Genomic DNA, 20700 nt, shown 5'->3' with positions numbered 1-20700 from the left:
AGTATGTTTCGTTAAAAAATTGATAGGACACAAATTTTGTTAATCTACAAAACAAATAAAAAATAACCCAGATTGACAAAGTGAAAAGATAATTTAAGTATAATCAAGTTTTTCAGCAGTATATGCATCATATTTTTAATATGTTGATTTCAAAGTATGATTTGCATATACATTCCAATATAGAGCATAGGCAACATATTATTCTTTTAATTAAATGGAGATATTCTGGACCATATTCAGTACATATTCCGATTTTTCATTCCATACATATTTCTATTAAGCCTCTTTGCTTTGCACAGTATATAAAAATGCTGTGTTTGGTCAAATTTCAAGATTTTTTGGACTATAAAAACAAGCATTGTGTGAAAGCCAAAAATATATACTGACCCGGTTTCATAAACAAGGCTTAAAACTAGTCACAGACTAAAATGAATGTGTTATCTGAATATAACTTGCCCAGAAATATCTAAAAATATATCAATGCCATCCTTTTATCTCAAAATGCACACTATTTGTGTATTTTTCTAATGCATTTTTACAAAAGAGACATAAATATCTTAATTCAACTAAGGCGTAGACTGAGGCTAAGCCTTGACTGTGAAACCAGCGCAAATATATCTTAAACACTAAGGGGCGGTTTCCCAGACAAGGGTTGTCTTATACCAGGACTAGTCTTTGGTTAAATTAGCATAATACAGTAATTAATTTTTGTCATACAATTTAGTTCGTCTTGAGACAAAACAATCGAAGTAATATATTTTAGGATATGTTAGTGCAAATTGTTTCGATCAAGGCATCTCTCACATTTAAGTTAGTCTGAGACTAAGTTTAAGCACTGTCTGGGAAACCGCCCATAAAACCCCTTTAAGAAACTTACTTAACACGTTTAGTTATTTTTTTTATTAAAATTATGTTTTTCACATGAAACGCTCATTTGCAAAAACAGATAACTATGTTTTTACAAATTTAAGATGTTTTTTTACAGTGCATTACAAGTTATGTCAATAAAACTGCAACTGGTTGTTTTGATTAAGTACTAATAACTAAAATAACAGCTTCAATAAAACATGATACCATCATAAAAATAGTTGATCTGTTTTTGCAAATAAACTCTTGATATGCCTAACGTTGGTCATTGTGCGCGCTCGATATAGAAAGTATAATCTCTGTGCCTGTTTCCATTTCCTTACGCTTCTCGAATGCATTATTTTCATCTGAGAGTCGCAAACAAATGAACTATTCTCAATTTCCCTTTCTAACGTTCAAGTTAAAGCAAAACAAAAGCACTGCTCATTCGAATGAGAATGGCATCGGGATATTAACGTCTGATTTCCCCTTGCCCCGCATGTCAGACGGGCGCGTCTTGTTGACGTCACCACTCGTCGCTGGTTTTTGACGTCATACGGGGTGCAAAGATGGCTTCAGCGGCTTGGCTGCATGGCCCCAACATAACGCGTCTCACAGAGGGACTGGTGTCTGTTCTGAAGAGGAGAGACCTGAACATTTGCCCGCTCTTCTAGCAAACTACCGCGAGCATGGAGTGGTCGGGATTCAGGTGGGACTAAGTTTTGTCCTGCAGTTTTATTTACACTTCAAACGAGCGGCGCTACATCAGTGCAGCGCTCCATTTATTATCAACGCGGCATGCTCGCATTGTATTAAGCGCTCTAATGTTGTCACGTCGCTTGTAAATGTTTGCGATGAGTCGAGTAGTCCCCATGCGATGTCTTTTTTTGTGTTTACTTTCTATTGTCTCTTATTTGTAAAATAATGATAATGAATAAAATAATAAATTAAATATTCTATATAATTAGTAATTATGAATGATGAATTAATCATTGATTAATAGTCATTGAGCGGCTGTCAATTAAATTTGTTTATTTAATTGTCACATCCACAGCTATACACACAATAAATACAACTTGCCATGAAATCTAGACTGGTCATCTTCTGAGACTTTGCCAATAAAAGCAAAATAACAAAAAAAAAATAAGTAGGATAAAACGGGAAGGTGAAATGTAAACAGAAAGTGGACCTGAAGTGATGTTTGTCAACTTTAAAACTCTGAGGTCAAGTGTACAAAGAATGAGCCAAATAGGGAGGTGCAATATGCATTATGTATTTAAAATATTTATAATACTTATGTGTTTCAATAAAGACATTGCTGTTTGTTTTTTCTCTCTTCAGAGCACAGGAGCGGTGGGCGGCTTGGTGGGCATCACTAATGTACGGCTCGGGTCCAGTAAAACCAGGTTAGTGTTAACTGGAGTTATGTGTAAAACTACTTTTGTTAGTTTACACTGAAGCATTTCTTTCATCCATAATCCTTACTACCAATTTGTCCTCATGGATTGACATTATCAACTTTTATTTATATACTGAAGTGCTTTTTACAATTTTAATTGTTACAAAGCAGCTGTACATGAAAACGTGTTAACTATTAACAATATATAAAATAGGAAAAGGTATCAAGAGCAAAGTGAATAGGTACTCTCATTCACACAAGACGCACAAAATATACTGCACTCACATGAGGCAGAAGGATGCACACACGTACACTTGCTCGGACACACACACGCTCACAGTCACACAGCGCACATACAGGAAAAACAGGCACACACCCAGTGAACATAAAGAGTCACACACAGCACAGACACACAACCCATATGCTTGCCCGCACAAGCCGAACATAACACACACACACTGACACATGCACTAACGCACACCAAAACACACTTACATGCAAACGGACACACACAGAGACAGAAGTCAAAAGAAGTGAAACGCATGTTATATATTATGCAGACTATAAATTTCTATTATGGAGTAGTGTAAATGTAAATGTTACAATTAAATAATATTAACAAGTACAAAATTCTAATGCTGATGTCAGCAGCCCCCGGGAACCAGTTCTCCTCTGGCGGTACTGCATCTCTACAAGCTCTACAGTGCTTGCACAACTAGGCTAAATAAACAAACAAAAAAGTAATAAAAGATGTAGATGATAGATTTAATATTGTCTTAGTATTTTAATGGCGTTGAAATTTTGTTAAGTAGTGGAGACATGTAAGGGCCACCATATGGACTGGTTATGGACCTCGGAACAATGAGAAAAGACAACTGAGAGCAGAAAACCGTTCTACAAGTGCATCAGTGCATGACGACAAGGTTTTCTTTTGAGCATCTGTCAATAGTTGAGTAGTATTCCTAGTGGATACATATAGTGGTTTTTGGTCCAATAAATAACCCTTATGTTTTGACAAGAGTTCACCCATAAAAAGTTGCTACTTTTTTATCAACTATCCATTCCATTATTCTGGTGAACTGCTGTGTTTTGTGAGGTCTTGAGGAAATGTAGTGTTGAGTATCATCATTAAAGCATTGAAAACGTACTTTTTGTCTCTTAATTTTAACTCCTAGAAGTAGCATGTACAGTGCACACAGCAAAGTCCCTAAGACTGAGCCCTGTGGCACGCCGTACTGAACTAGTGATTTGCGTTACACTTTATTGTTTATTCCTACAAACTGTAAGATTGGTATTAATGATACCATTTTAATGGTATTCCACTAACGGCAACATCCTTTTCAAGTCTATGCAGGGATCTAGAGTGCGACCAATTTGGTCACAAATGCAACCTTATTTCTAAATGGTGCGACCAGCCGTTCGATGGAGAGAAAAAAGTCTCTGCAACTCTGAAAGTCTCCCTGTGATTCAAGAATAGACACACGTTAGGCCCATTTTCGTTTTTTCCTTAATTTACATTTCATTACATTCACTTACATTCATTAAACATTCATTACAAATCATTTACATTTAGGCATTTGGCAGACTCTTTTATCCAAAGCGACTTGCATTGAATTATCCTATACATTTATACATGGGTATTTGCCACTGAGCTACAGGACAGATAGGTCAAACCAATCAGAGATAGTGAAGTGCGGACCCTCCCTCTGATTGGCCGTTGTCCAGATAATCCTGTAGGTGTGTGTACCAGAGCTCACGTTAACCGAAAATTCTCTTGTCATTGACAGAATTTTTTACAAGTGACAGAAAAATCTGACGGCCTCCGTCATTTACACGGATAACAATGAGGGCAATTTGTAAATTCCCGTTTCCCTTCTTTAGAGTGTGATATGCTCGCGAAGCGACTTGCGTGTTTTCACCTGTCATGGTTACTGACTAGACATATACGATGCGATCTGGGAAAACCAGTCGGATGTCATGCTGGGATGCGGGAAAGACAGTTCACCCATCAAAGTAAACCACATAACATGAAGAATGAAGGGGTATCAATGCACATTTCCCGCCAGTCCTGTGTAAACTATGGCATGCAACATTTTTTATACAATGTTTTCGTGAGATGACCGAGCTCCCAGTCTGCAGCACCGGGAGTTATCCACGTTCCGCTGCTCATGCGAGCCGGACCGCGATCGCAAAACATACAAGGGATGATCAAAAGTTCAGACTCTATGGACATGATAATCAACTTAAAACTTGCTTCACTGTTTATTAGTTGTTGTTCGTAATGTTTGTTAGTTTCCTTTTGTAGTGATAATGGCAGAGCTCTAGTTCTTTAAGTGTGCCCTGCACCTTTTTTCTTACTTTTGTTTTATTCAAACGGTTTTGTACAGTATTTTCTTATTAAATTGTTATTAGAGTAAGTGTCTTACCACTGTAAAGTGACTTATTTGTGATACTGGACTGTCCATCCATCCATCCATCCATTTTCTTCCGCTTTATCCGGGGCCGGGTCGCGGGGGCAGCAGTCTAAGCAAGGATGCCCAGACTTCCCTCTCCCTAGACACTACCTCCAGCTCTTCCGGGGGGACACCGAGGCGTTCCCAGGCCAGCCGGGACACTTAGTCCCTCCAGCGTGTCCTAGGTCTTCCCCGGAGTCTCCTCCCGGTGGGACATGCCCGGAACACCTTCCCGGGAAGGCGTCCAGGGGGCATCTGGAAAAGATGCCCGAGCCACCTCAGCTGGCCCCTCTCGATTTGGCCCCTCTCATTTCGGCCGCCTGTATCCGGGATCTTGTCCTTTCGGTCATGACCCACAGCTCATGACCATAGGTGAGAGTAGGACTGTAGATTGACCGGTAAATTGAGAGCTTCGCCTTGCGGCTCAGCTCCTTCACCACGACGGACCGGTACAGCGACGGCATTTCTGCAGAAGCTGCACCGATCCGTCTGTCAATCTCCCGTTCCATCCTTCCCTCACTCGTGAACAAGACCCCAAGATACTTGAACTCCTCCTCTTGAGGCAGGAACTCTCCACCAACCTTAATTGGGCAAGCCACCCTTTTCCGACTGAGAACCATACTGGACTGTTTTGCTTTTAATTTCATCACTTAACTTTAAACACGTTTTTCTCCAAATTCCGTTCCTGAAAATCATAGCGCTTCAGCCGACCTCAGCCATAACTTTTGTTACATACACAAGGTATGAGCAAAATAAAAACTGATTTGGAAAGGGCTTGAATATGGCCTCAAAAACTGTAATAGACCTATATAAATTTGCACCATGTGTTGGGTTTTCTCAGATCTAATCACATATGAACTTAACATTAAAAGATGAAATGTATAAATGAATATAAACTACAAAGGCATTTTTGGGCATTCAGTTATATTAAAATACAACAAGTTCCGAGACGTAAGTACAGCGTGATGATGTCACTAACATAATAATTGCCACCTAACTCCACCTTGAACCATAGTGATGGGTAATAATAGATTATGACGATTTTTTAAGAGCCTGTCATTCAAAATGACAGACAATAAAAAAGATCTAGCGAAACCTCTTGTGTGTAGGTTTTAAAATGCATGTTCTGCAGTCAGACAGTCTGAAATCATAAGCAGTGCTCTGACACGGAGACATCAACTCTGACTCAAGTTTTTTAAGTTTAAATTTCAGTTCAGTGAAGCACTTTAAGCACCAACACATTTTCAGTAAGTTATCTTTCTTGTAGATGTGTGCTTCATATAAAGAACTTTATGTTGACCAGATTGTTAGTTAATTATTTACAAGTCAATTTTGCCTACATGGACATTAGAAATAAAAGTGAATTGGTATAACCAGTTACATGTTAAATGCGATGCGGTCGAAAATTTGGGTCCAACCGGTGCAAAAAGTTAGTCTAGAACCCTGCTATGTAAAGGTATGCTGTGTTCAATGGTGTCAAAAGGGGGCACTAAGATCTAATAGCACAAGTAATGAGATGCAGCCACGATCGGATCCCAATTGCAAATCACTGCTCTGGTAATGCACATTATCCAGAAGTTACTATTTCCATAAAACTTCTCAGATATCATAATCTGTGCTTTTCACATAAACTAATATAAACTGTATGATTGTGTGTTTTTTCAGGTTTGAGGGCCTTTGTCTGCTTTCTGTGTTGGTAAAAGACAGTTCGAGTGAAGTGTTCCATCAGCATTGTCTCTCATGGCTTCGGTCACTGCAGCAGATCATTCAGGTGAGGTTTGCCTGTTTGTCTTCTTCACTTTCAAAATGAGTTTGTTAGACTAATGTACGCTTATATTTGTTTTTTGTTCTCTCAAATCACTCAGTCGCAGGCCCCTCTCCCCACAGTGCAGCTTGCTGTGAGTGTGTTGCAGGACTTGCTGCAGTACTCATCCCAGCTGCCGGAGTTAGCCAGGGAGGTGGGCCTTAACTCCGTCTTGGGCATTCTGACCTCCCTGCTTAGTCTCAAATCTGAGGTAAAATTGCTCAAAAAAATTTGTACGGTTAAAATGTTGCCTCAAAACACATTAAACACATTTGTTGTTTGTTCACCTGGGGCCTGTACCATGAATGTTGCTCAACAAACTCAGGGTTACAGTAGTAGTTTTGGGTTGACCAAACCAATGTGATCAAGCTTTGTTGGTACCATTAGAGAGTTCATGGAGTTTAATTGTCGACTCATGCTTAGATCCTGAATTTAAGATTAGTGTGTGCGTGCACATGAACGAGTGATGTCGGTATCGTGAAACCAAATGCGTTCAACATGAATAGAGAAAGTTCAGAATGTTTCTTAGGAAATAATTATACTAGTGGTGGGCCGTTAACGGCGCAGTGAGACTCTTATCGCGCGATAAAAAAAATGTCGCCGTTAATCTATTCTCAAAGTTGGGTTGGGAGCTGGGTCTATACTACGCAAGCTATGATGACTTTCACCTTGATATTTTAGCGCGGATGTATACCAGCTTAACTGCAATGTACGGGGCGAGAACGAGATTTTTCAACTCGCGTGATTCGCGTCATTCGCGGAAGCAGAAGCCGCCTCATCATCTCATAACCAGGGCTTCATTCGCGCGATTCGCGCAGCAAGTAGGTCTATTGGCTCTTTGCATTAACATATAAATCACTCGCGCTTGACACGCCATTCGCGTTTGGTCTGAACACAACATAACGTTACTGTGAAATTACCAAACGTGACGTGCTAACATGGATGCAGCTATGAAGCCGCCGGGTTTGCTTCAGGGAACATTAATTTTTAAGAAGCTTCCCAATAGAAACATCGACAAGTCTAAGGTTGTTTGCACCTTGTGCAATGCGGAATTGGTTTAAAAAAAACACTTTCTCTCAACAGGTAGTGGTCTAGCTTTAGTTAGACACTGCATTCATTCATTTATTTATTTATTTAGAAATTAGATGTTATTTATTAGAATGAACTTACTCGTTGTATAAATACCATGCACTGTGCTGTGTTTTAACTTTTCTTTTTTCCTGTTTGCCCCTGTAAAGCTGCTTTGAAACAATACACATTTTGAAAAGCGCTATATAAATAAACTTGAATTGAATTGAATAGTTGAAACCAGTAACTTTGTATTGAGATCTAATGTATTATGGCTCCTGTATGACAGGTCGCTTGTTGCTCCCTAACTCTTTGTAAGTCGCTTTGGATAAAAGCGTCTGCTAAATGACTAAATGTAAATGTACTGTAGGAGCTCTTCCAGTCTCAAGTACCACTTAAACGCAAATCATCCCTTAGCTAATGCGGAAGTAAACACATGTTCATCTTATTGAACATAATTTAATTTTCATCACCAATTATCATAGTAGAACAGCTTTCTCAAGCAGTTTGTGATGCATTTTGGAAACAGGAGATGAGCCCCTGGTCTAATGCGCCACCTGGCTTGAGAAACCCGTTCTCAAAGACTTACTTTTAGTCATTATTTGGGTAGCACACATATACACACCTTCTCCAGAAACTGTAGTGTCTGCCTCCATAGGTTACCGAAGAAATGCGAACAAAATACACTGCAGAAGCTGATTCGTAATAAAGAAGTCCATATAAAAAATGCCAGTATGTGAACTTAGTCAATTGAAGTGTACATTTAAAAATCTGATGTTTATCTCAATCCTGACTCTTGTTTGACTGAGGGCCATGTTGAAGCGGTTCTGTTGTCAGGGTCAAAAACCTCTGGCATACATAGGAACCCCTGTTTCCCACCAACAGGCTATCAAACAGTCCTGTCATAGAACAAAGAGAAGATTGTATTGCAGTTTGAAATTGAGTTTTGGTCACATTTAATTAATTTAAAGGGTTTTTACTGTTCCCCATTTGCTTTACCTTCTGTAAAGCACTGACAAAACACAGATGCATTAGGGAATGTTGTAGGCATTAAAGTATTAAAAACTTCTCATTCATTTTAAAATGTAGGCCTACTGTACCTTGATAAAAAATATTAAAATAGCGGTGTTAAAAGATATATGATATCACCTGTCAATGTATGTTTTTGTCTTAATATTACTGCAGCTGTTTAATAGAATGTTTCTTTAGTGGACAAAAAAAATAAATGTCCCAACACAGTGAAACTGAAAATGTATCTAGATGTTCTTTACCAAGGACAAGAATGTAAAAAAAGTAATGCCATGAAATAAATAATGTATTTAGGACAGTACAAGAATGGAATATAAATGCATTTTATTTAATGTGAGTGTAAGGGAAAGCCAGCTAGAGTCTGATTTGACCTATACAGTTATCATTATTTTATCTTATTTTTGTAATATATATTTACATCTTTTATATTACTATTTTTACTTTATTAAACATTATTAAAAAATAACTAGCCATTATAACACGCATCGTTAGTTAGTTGCGTCACCATAACCTGCTACGGAGCAGGATAGCCGTGCAGCGTAAATTACCACGGCGATGGACACCGAGCAGAGTTACTTTCATGGTTCCTATGACCCAGGGTTGGCGCAAACTAGTTCTAAGCTTACCTGGCTAGCCACCTAAACCAGCTTCATGGTACAGGCCCCTGCTTCACTTGTTCAAAGCATCATCGTACTAAATTTTTTTGTCATAGTGCCACCTAGCTGCCATGAAAGGAATGATGGCGTGTATGATCTATTACCCACGGGCCTGTGGATCTCTGAAGGTGAGTGCTGTCAATTCTAACATGTTTTTCTTGTTACTTTGTTACATTGTATTTGCTTAAACATAGATCATTGTACCTTACAGGAGAAGCTTGGGGCGTATTTCCTATCCAAAATGGACTCTGATAACACCAAAGTACAGGAGGTTAGTTGAGTCTTGTGTCATGCTTAAAGGAGTCATATGACATAGCTAAAAACGAATATTATCGTTCTTTTGGATGTAACGAAATGTGTATACAAGATTTAAGGTTAAAAAACGCTATATTTTCCTCAAACCATGCATGTTTTTATCTCCTCTTTGCCCCGTCTCCCTGAAACGCACAGATTTTTAACAAAGCTCATGGCTCTGAAAAGCGAGGTGTGCTATGATTTGCTAGTTAAGCAGTGCTTAGTGAGTGGTAGAATCGTGCTAGAGTGTGACGGAAATATAACGCCTCTTGCCATATTTGGAACATCAGGTTCCAAAGCAATTGTACTGACAGGAACACCCAACTTACTTGCGTATACATTTGGCCGGTCTTAGGCAACTCATACAATGAACTGACGTGGACTTGTGGGGGTGTGGTTACACGAGGCGTTTCAGGCAGGTCTTGGTGAGCATTCGCTTTTAGATAGAATGTATCTTTTGTTCCGACACTTAAATTTTTCCAATTTTACGTATCTATTACATGCATGGGCAACTTATAAAACACCAGACACAGAAAAAAATGTTTTCTAAATGACCCCTTTAATATAAAACCATAATGTGGATAACGAAGTTACATCAAACCTTCTCATTCTTTTATCTCATGATAGGTGGCTTGTGTGTGTTATGGGCGGTTGCCCTGCTTGGGTGGTGTATTGGAGCGTGGAGGGGGTGGGCACAGGGCAGAGGGATGGACCAGTCAAATCCACTGCCTTCTAGCATCAGCAAATAGCATACTCAGACAGCTATACCAGGGGTCTGAAACAGGTACGTAATTAGGTGTTGTGATTTGTCTGTCTCTGAAACAAGCTCTGGTGCTTGAAGTTTTGTGCTCATTGCTGTTCCAGAAGGGACGCTGCAGTATGAGGGTACGGGTGTGGAATTGCCTTTCCCACCTCACGACGACTTGGACCCGCTTTTAATCCTTCAGCTTCATCATCGTTTAAAGGCCATTTGCTTGGCTCTTAAACACACCTTGAGGTACATTTTGTTTATATGGAATAAAACGCATAGCAGTCTATGCTGTGGTAAATGTGTTAAAAATGATGTCATTAAAGATATTTGGTTTGGTTTACTGTTGTGATCTTTTAGTGTTGATCCAGCATCGTCAGTCCGTCTACCTGTTCAGAACGTCCTCAATTTGGTGTGTCGAGCATTGGCAGTCAACACTAAGAGCATTGTAAGGCTCTTTCTCACTGTCTCTCTATATTTAAGGCCATCAATGTAATATATGACAGATCTACTATACTTGACTAATGTGGATACTGATGGAACGGGTTTGTTTCAGAGTCCAACAGGAGAGGGCTGTCTGAAGCTGTTGGTCTTACCCTCTATCCACATTGAGACTCTGGAGCTTCTCTCTGCTCTCATCAAAATGTAAGATAAAAATATACTCTCTTAGTGTAAAAGCTTGGTTCCTCATTGCCTTTGTTATTTACAGTGAAACGTTGAGACTTCTTAATGCTGTGATGAATATTTAGTCACACTAATTGTGTACTTTTATTGATTTTTGGTGTATCATGTATCTGTGGTGGCTGATCGGTTTTGTGTTTTTTTGACAGTGTGGGTGCTGGTGTGGTTCAATATAGCAGTGTATTCACAAGACTTGTCTCACAGTCTTTGTCTGCATGGACACCTCTGCCTGAGACCAGTCTGGGCCAGCAAAGAGCTTACAGGTAATAAAGAAACACCACTGATGATTGAAAGTAAATATGACCTTGTTTGTCGTAAATGTCTAGCCCAGACCATTGGCGTTATATGTGATATAGTGCAGGGCTTTTTACTAAATTTATGATGCGAGGGACCCTTAAAAAGGATGAATCTTTAGTGAGCACCCCCTTCCTAATATACATATTTATCTATGTATATTTTGTATAAAGAAACAGTTAAGCTGTGTAAAATAAATAACAGCGATATTATAATGACAACATATTAAATAATTGGATAAAATAAAATAATGTTGGATGTATAAATTAAACAGAAAAATAAATAAATTCAAATGTATTTTGTACAATTTTCATTACATCTTACATTACATCTTAACATCCTTTCAATACATCTACGTCTTTGCAGACTGCTTAACTATGCCCAGTGAGTGAAATAATGTGTAGTGAGAAAACTCACTAAAGATAAAAAATCATTTTGGAAATGATGCACGTAGCAAGAAAGAAGCGATAAACATTTGCAAAATAAAATGAACACAGTAATAAGGTTCACTAGACTTCACTAGATTTTTTTCCTTTGTCTGTTAATTACTTTGAGATTTGATGTGCATCCCCCAGAATTTTCTGGAGACCCCCTGGGGGTCCCTGGACACCAATTTAAAAAACCCTGATATAGTGTTATCTCATATGTGTGAGCAATTGTGATCAGATTTTTATTTCATCACCACATGCATTAGCAAAAAAAACATTTTTTGAGAATGCAAAAAATGAAACGCATTCCCGCTTCCAATTTTGAGATCCATGTTGTTTTGGTGTAGTGTTTGTATTCACACTGAATGTAATTAAATGATGTGTCATTGCATATTCAAATCAACAAATTCTATAATGTGCTATTTTCTTTATAGTGCAGTGCGTGTGGCTGTGTACCGTACTCTTGAACTGTGGGTAAGAGTAGGAGGAGCCTCCCTGCTTCAAGGAAGCCCCTCCCACCTAGAATTACTATTCACTCATCTCATTGGTGACATCACACCAGGAGCAGAAGCGGTCAAGGTGAAATATCTTTTTTTTTTATTTTAAATCTTATACACAATCATCAAAGAAAGTATTATTAGTACTAAGATGGAAGTTTTTATCTTTCTCTATTATTTTTTGATATCCAGCTTCGTTCAGGACCACACTCAGCTATGACCGATCTGGTTGGCTCTGCTGGTAAACCAGGGCCTCGACGAACAAAAGGTTTGGGAATGAGTGACGGGATCTTACTGCAGAGGAAGGGAGATGTGTTAGCCAATCAAGACACGTGTGTCGCTGCTCTGCGTTGTGAGTGATGCTCAGTAAATGTTATGTTTTACTCCTTAAAATGCGCATAATTTTTTGATCAAGAATTACTATTTTGTAGCATTAAGACAGATCGTTCTGGCGAGTGGAACTTTGTTAAAGGAAGATCTGCATAAGGTTAGTTCATAACATTAATCTATGAAGTGTTTTTTCTAACTGCACAGTTGGGTTTTGGATATAAAGTGGTGTAAAAAAGTATTAGCCCCATTTCTGATTTTTGTTTTTTTAACACATTTTTCATGCTTAAATGATCCAGATCATCAAGCTAATTTTAATATTAGACAAAGAAAACCAGAGTCAATACAAAGTACAATTTTGAAATTATGGTTTTATTTATTAAGGGAAATAACAATCCAAACATTTCTGACCCTATGTGAAAAAGTAATTGCCCCCTTAACCTAATAACTAGTTGTCACCGTTGGGGACAAAACTGCGTTTTAAATCAAGCGTATGCATGTGTCTTTCCCATCGCTCTGGAGGAATTTTGGCCCACTCTTCTTTGCAGAATTGTTTTAATACAGGATCTTCAAGTATAAACAGCCTTTTTAAGGTAACGCCACAGCATTTCAATTGGATGTAAGTCCAGACTTTGACTAGGCCTCTCCAAAACCATTATTTCAATATTTTTTAGCCATTCAGAGGTTGTATTGCCAGTCAACTTGCCAGTCGTCCAGGTCCTGAAGCTGCTAAACCATGTTTGACTGTTGGTATGATGTCCTTTTTTAAAAAATTGGGTTAATTTTACGCCAGATGTAACAGACTCACACCTTCCAAAAAGTTCAACCTTTGTCTCATCAGTCCACAGAATATTTGCCCAAAAGTTTTGGGGATCATCAAGATGTTTTTTCGCCTATGAACTCACCTGTTGATGCCATTTTTGCACAGTCTCTTTCTTAGTGTAGAATCATGAACACTGACCTTAACTGAAGCAAGTGAGGCCTGCAGTTCTTTAGTTGTTCTGGGATCTTTTATGACCTCCTGGACGAGTCGTCTTTGTGCTCTTTGAGTAATCTTGGTAGGCCGGCCACTCCTGTCATGGTTTACCACTGTTCCATGCTTTCTCCATTTGTGGATAATGGCTCTCACTCTGTTCAACTGGAGTCCCAAAGCCTTAGAAATGGCCTTGTAACCCTTTCTAGACTGATACACTTCAATTACTTTGTTTCTCATCTGTTCTTGAATTTCTTTACATCGCAGCATAATGTGTCGCTATTTGAGATCTTTTAGACTATTTCAGTTTGTCAGACAGGTTCTGACAAAACTGCATTTTGTATTTACTCTGGTTTTCTTTGTAATATAAATATTAGTTTGATGATCTGAATCATTTAAGCATAATATGCAAAAAATCCGGGAGTGGTCAAATACTTTTTCACACCACTGTATTTGTATATAATTGCTCAGAATTTTAATTATAAAACTCAAAATACTCCACAGATGAAATGTGAATGGAAAGGTTTCTTGTATGTTGTTCATGTAAACACTTTCTCCCTTATAAGAGGTTACAAGATCTGGTGGTACCTATGTGTGTAAGGCTACAGCAGCAGTCTCACTGCACCTCGGAGGCCGCCGCTGTTAGTGGGCAGTACGGCAGCCCAACCCCTCGCAGAGAGCTCTACCGTCTCTTACTGGCACTTGTGCTGGTACCCTCACCTCGCTGGCCACCACCCCTCTCCTGTGCCGTTTCCGCCTTCAGCAACGGTCGCAGAGATCACAACATTATGGTGAGAAAATATACAGAATTTTAAAATTAACCATTAATCTAGAAATTAGATTGGACCTGGTTTGTAGAAGTGTATCCTGCAAAATATTGTGCATGATCGCCATGTCTTATTTGTTAATACTTAATATACCACAGGTGTAATGGGTAGTTTCACACTTAGTGATAGTTCTTACAAAAATTAAAATTCTGTCATCATTCACTCACCCTCTAGTTCAGGGGTCTACAACTACTTTTCTTTGAGGGCCAGATTCCAAAAATATAAATAGGATGCTGGCCAGTTTTTTCACCATATCATCTTTTCTTCGATTATTAGATTTTGTTATTTTTATACTGTTTTTGTTGATGTTACTTAAAGGTCACATATTAAAGGGGTCATATGGCGCAAATAAACAATTCTCTGAGTGTTTGGTGTGTTATAAGTTACCCATGTATGTATGAGACACATAAAATTGCAAACAATGTAAGTTTCGGAACAAAAGATGTATTCTATCTAGAAGCAAATGCTCACTCAGACCTGCCTGAAACGTCTTGTGTAACCACACTCTGCCGAATGTACGTCACTTCGTAACATGACTTGACTAAACAGCCCAAATCTAAATGCAAGTAAAGTTGGTGTACTAGTAAATCTCGTTGTATCGTCACCGCAGCAGCCATGTCGCGGAGACGCTGTGTGTTTCTTTGCGAAAAGAAAGCCTCTTTGTTTGCCCTGCCTAAAGATGAAACCACTGGAAAAAATGTATTTACAACAATGTTCCAGAAAAGTACAATCCGAATGTTCAAGTTTGTGCAGTACATGTCACCGAAGACTGCTTCACGAACCTGGGAGAGATCAAGACAGGCTATGCGCAAAAGCTTTGGTTAAAAAGTGGGGCCATTCCAACCATTAAAACTTCGCAATGACAGGCGCTTCAGATTCGCAGCCTGTAAGTATATCTTCATTGTAAAAGACTTCGCTAAGGACTAACGCGAGTTGAGTTTGTTGTGTGTTTGTGATCTGCAAATGCAGACACTGCAATCATAGCACACCTCGCTTTTCAGCGATGAGCTTTGTAAAAAATCAGCACGTTTCAGAGATCCGGGACGAAAAGGATAGACAAACATGCACGGTATGTGGAAAATACTGCGTATAAAACCTTAAATCGTGTGTACACCTTAAAGAAACGCTAATATTTTATTTAGCCGTGTCATTTGACCCCTTTAAAACATCCACACAAATATTACATCCAGTATTTTTGCCCTTTCATGTTAATTAATAAAAAGGGATATTGTCTTTTTAACTGTATTTTATATTCCTTAATGCGTTAGTTTCCCAAAATGATATTGACGTTAATTTAGTCTCCCCAGTTCCTCCAAGATGTGGGTGCCATTGTTTTTCAAGAAGAAATTTATGAAGATACTTGGTTGAATTAATCAAAGTCAGATTAATAAAAATCAAAAACCCTAATACATTCAGCACAAAAGTAATCCCTGCCCATTGACGTTTAATTGGCATTTTATAAAGAAAGAAGGGCAGATCCTTTGAAGTGAAAGTTCCGGAGGGAGATTAACAGCTGTTTTCAAATCACACAGAATGATTGCAGTAATAAAAACAACATAGTTTGTCCCTTATCTGAGACAACAGTTAACCTGGTGTAGTACCCTTCCTCAGTTACTTTCAAAGGCCTGCGGCTGTGGACTGCACATTACAACGTTGTAATTATTACATTAGCCTTTGTTCTTGGACAGACCAATCAAATCGCTTTAATTCCTGCGGCTCTTAACGATTGATATCTTAAACGCTGCTACATTCAATACGAGAGTATAAGACTTTCAAAGATATGGCATCTCAGGATATGCATTTCTTAAAGCACACCATTTTTAAAGTCTCTCCACTTATTTGAAATGTTAATGCAACCGCCAGTTGACTAGCCCTGCTCTAGTTGTTCCAAACCTCTATTAATTTCTTTGTTCTGCTGAACAACCAAAGGAAGATATTTTGATGAATTTTAGAAACCAAACTGTTTTCATCTCCCATTAACTCCCATAGTATTTATTTTCCCTATTATGGGATATGGTTTATTTGGTTACTGACATTCTTCGAAATAACTTCTTTTAAGCACAGCAGAACAAAGAAATTAATACAGGCATGGGACCATTTGAATGATGTCAGAATTTGTATTTTCAGTTGAACTGTCACTTTAATATTGTGCTGGAAAATATTGATATAAATCATATACAGTTATTGGTTAGTCAGATAAATGCAGAACAGGTTTGTATATTTTAGGATACTGTTGTCATCATACTTGCTGCAGAGTCAAGTCAAAGATTTCCATTTACACACATTTGACCAACAGATATCCTCAGTGTCTGGCATTTTATAATGCTTCAAACTTAATCATAGCTGAGATGTCAATATTTGGTGGTTTAAACACCTATTTATGTTACATCAAGGGTCTTCTCCTTTTTTAGGGTATTATTGCTTCAGGTTTGTTTATTTTAATTCACAGAAACTGTACAAAGTGTGACGTGTCTTTTTTGGCGCATGCATAACACATTTCTCTCATCATCCTAAATAGAAAACATGTCAGGACATTCAGCAGGGGTTCAGAAAGTAGAAAGTATAATCAGGTTGTTAATTATATTGGTAATAAATACATTCTCTGAGTATATATTTCAAGTTTTGACTGCAAATGTCAAATCCATAACGCTAGAATTTTCCTGTAAATTCAAAGACTACTGTTTATCAAAACCTATTTGTGGTATATTTAGCTGGTGTCACGGAAAGTTCACTTTCATATTCTTATATTTCAGTTTGTATTTATTTTTCAACATAGATATTCAGATTAATTTCTCATCAATAAGAATAACACTGGCCCCTTGTGTTTTGTAATGCTAACCAACAGAGATTTACGTATTTTTTTATTTACCCAACCTGTCTTAACATGCAACCATTTTCAGTGTGTAAACGAACTGTGATTGGCGTTCAAAGTCTTTCTATTTGACAGAAAGCTCTTGAACTTTTTCATGTGGTTGTTCCCATTCATCAGGCTGGTTGAGTGAGTATCTGCACATAATGACGCACAAGTTTGTAATTGGAGACTGTTTCATGTTTACGAAGGTACAAAGGGCAAGTATCGAGACGTAGAAAGTGCCTATAGCAAACTCATTCTTTTTGTCCTAACATAGGTTATTTGTAGCCTGCCGAAGTACTTAAATGACTCCCAGGATGGAATAACCCGTTCTCCTATTGTTTTTTTTCAAGCAGTTATCATATTTCTTCATTTTTATACCCATAATTTTTTTGAAGTTTATGTGAAATTAGTTTTCTTATATTCCAGTACTGTCATTCGCTCCATAAAATCATATTATATAAGGTTAAACGTTTATTACAACATTACCCTTGCACAGTGGTGAAATGTTTGTATTGTTTTATTCAAATTGTATGGCTTGCACAGCGTGACAGTTTTATTTCCTCTTTCCTTATTTTTTTCCTCTTTCTTTGTTTATCTTTCTCCCCTGACCACACATTTGTATACCCGCAGGTTTCATCTTTCTGTGCTGAGGCCCTGACTATATGCAACACCCTTATTCATCCTCGCACACCCTCAATCTCCATCCCGCTCCCGCCTCTAACTCTCAAACCAACCCCGTCTGCTCCCGTCCTTGCTTCTGGCCAAAACCCCTCATTATCTGTCCCTAACCTTCTCGCTGGCCCTGCAACAGCACCACCCTTCCCCGCTAGACATCCAATGGGTATAGGTCCCCCCACCCTCGTTGGCTCTCTGGAGAACCATCTTCCTCTGGCTCCACCTGTTCTTCCCACTTCAGCAGGTCCTAGTGGCACCCCAGGTGACCTACTGCTCTCTCCTGTCCTACCCAATGAACTGGCAGGCCTTGGTGGCCCTGAAGGTCAGCGACAAGTTTTCGTCCGCTACGACAAAGAAGAACCAGATGATGTTGAGATCTCACTAGAAAGTGATTCGGATGATAGCGTGGTCATCATGCCCCAAGGTATGTTAATGGGTATGCAGGATGGAGCGACTAATGCACAGACATTGTCTCAACTGCCTCCACCTGGTGGGGCTTTGCCACCCTCCGCACCACTAGTGGGTGAGGTTGGATCAGGAGAAACCGCTCTACCCAATGAGCTTGCCACATCCATTCCACACCAAATCCTTCCAGCGAACGCCAACAACAACTCCCTCCCCGGACCTAGTCAGACCCAGCTCGTCTCTCTAGTGTCCCCTCTGAATTGTGCAACAGCTCCACTGTCAGCATCCCCAGCTGGTCTAGAAGATTCTCTGACTGGTGGTCCTCAACTTCAGCAGATGCTGATGCAGACGTCTCCAGCTGGACCTCCACCAGCGCTTGGCTTGTCTTTACAGATGCAGCTTCAGACTCAGATGGCCCACACCAGCCGTCAACTTCAACAGCAACCTGCTGCAAATGACATGGACCAAAATGTAATCAACATCAACAGCACGGATGACGAAGACGAGGAGGAAGACGAGATGGAGGAGGAGGATGAAGAATTAATTGATGAGGAAGAGGAAGAGGAAGGCCTGGACGATGAGGAGGAGGAGGAAGAAGGCAGTGACTTCCCGGAGGATGAGGAGTACTATGAGGGGGAAGAGTTTGAGGACTATGATGAAGATGAAGAAGAGAATGAGGAAGAAAATGAGGAGATCCTTCCGATGGAGAGAGATGATGTCAGAGGAATGATAGGCCAGGAGGAGGCTGAAGTGATAATCGAGCCTGAGGAGCAGCAAGGGATGGGAATTTTCTGCATGGAGAGAGAACAAGAAGTGGAAGGGGGGATTGAGGAAATGGAGGGGGTGAGAAGTGTCTACACAGATGACGGGATTAAGGAGAAGGGGACTGTGGAAGAAATCGAAAACATCGGCGCTGTCGAGCGAAATGAAGGTGTGAGTGACCAGCAACAAATAGAAACTCTTTTGATCGGTGGAGAAGCAGAGGGCCCTTCAGAGGATACAGCAGTGGAAGCTGTTGAACCAGAAGTGAGAACGTGGGAGCAAGAAGCCAGACCTGAAGATGCAAAGGAACAGGCTGGACCATCTCAACAGTCTCCGGAATTGCCAGCAAAGGAAATTCAAGAGCAAGCGCCGGAATTACAGCCGGAAGATAAAACCGAAGAGAGTACAGCATCCACGTCAGAACAGCCAGCGTCAAAGAATGTAGACGAAACAACAGAGAATGAGAATGTTGGAGGTGAGCAGGAAGATGAGGCGGATCAAAGAGGAAGCAAGAGGAAAATGGAAGATCGCGAAGAGGGAGACTCAACTGAACAAGGCACCGAAAAGAAAAAGGTAACTTGTTGGATCACATTGAAGAATTAGCATTGATGAGTGGTCACATTTGATAATTCTTGTGAAATTTTTTTTGCTTTTTGGAGCTTAAACTTGCCAAGAATTGTCCACTTAGAAAAGAAAAATCATTGGACTGACATTTAAAATGATCGAACGCAGCTTGCCTGTCAATATGCATACCTTTTACGCATTACATTCCTTTTGGGGGCAGGGTTAGCAGAGAATAGCAATCCCCTAGGAACAGTTGTACAAAAAAACAGAAACAGAAAAAGTATGTAAAGGCTTAGATACAGGTATTTAACAAGTTTGTTAACTTGGACTTATGAACTAGTGAAACTTGAAACTTTAGGCCTTAGACTAGATTTGTTAAATAAACAATTAAGAAATACAAATGTGTAATGTTAATCTCTTCCAATAATGTTTTATTTGTGTAAGAATAAAATGTTACTTGAGTGTTTATTCTGACATGTGGACACTTGTTCAATCTCTTCTCTCCAGATGGATGATGAGGTTATGGCTTCCATGCTGGCGGATTTTGTTGACTGCCCTCCAGATGATGATGATCACAGTGCTTCACAATCACAATCTTAACATAAGACAACTCGCTGCACACTCTCTGGTGTATTAAAATAAATGTTTTTCTCACATGTCTCTGAATCATACTGTACTCTCAAACTATACTTCAGCTATTTTTTAAAAGTCTAAACTGGTTTCTTTGAATTGACCAGCTCTTGTCCCATGTCATTGACTAAGTATTACCCATCCAAATATGGTTAATAATATGACAAGGATGCCACGGTCAATTTTACTGGTCATTTTTCCCTTTTCTGGATTTGCAGAACATTGTAAACATGGCATCTTATTTTACAAGTATTGTCTACAGTACAGTTATACAAGCCTACAAAAAGTGCTTGTTTTTTAGTTTGATATAAATCATTTTGTTTTGTGGCCTTCATTTTGTAATATCATTTGAATATGTAACTGTTCAAGGATGTTATGGTTCACTGATTGTTTAAAAATGCAATAAAGTGGATCACTTATATGGTATTTTGTTGTTGTTTTGTAGAAATAATGTGGCTCCCGTTTTTAAGAAGCACTACTGAAAGT

At 39.1% G+C, this 20700-nt stretch overlaps 1 protein-coding gene across 1 annotated transcript; it reads left to right on the top strand.

Moving 5' to 3' along the window:
- The first annotated feature begins 1415 nt into the window (after positions 1 to 1415).
- On the top strand, positions 1416 to 20640 carry pelp1 (proline, glutamate and leucine rich protein 1). The gene is given in 18 exon segments (XM_056752093.1): positions 1416 to 1482; positions 1485 to 1555; positions 2188 to 2252; positions 6364 to 6469; positions 6564 to 6713; positions 9312 to 9383; positions 9467 to 9526; positions 10177 to 10333; positions 10414 to 10546; positions 10658 to 10745; positions 10854 to 10942; positions 11128 to 11241; positions 12135 to 12279; positions 12390 to 12549; positions 12629 to 12684; positions 14064 to 14288; positions 17809 to 19593; positions 20092 to 20640. Coding segments are annotated over 18 exon segments (3636 nt in total). The 3' UTR covers positions 20185 to 20640.
- The last annotated feature ends 60 nt before the right edge of the window (positions 20641 to 20700 follow it).

The sequence above is a fragment of the Triplophysa dalaica genome, chromosome 1 (assembly GCF_015846415.1).
Source record: "Triplophysa dalaica isolate WHDGS20190420 chromosome 1, ASM1584641v1, whole genome shotgun sequence".
Classification (NCBI taxonomy): domain Eukaryota; kingdom Metazoa; phylum Chordata; class Actinopteri; order Cypriniformes; family Nemacheilidae; genus Triplophysa; species Triplophysa dalaica.
The sequence above is the reverse complement of the archived record's forward strand: the minus strand, read 5'-3'. Positions and strand labels throughout refer to the sequence as shown.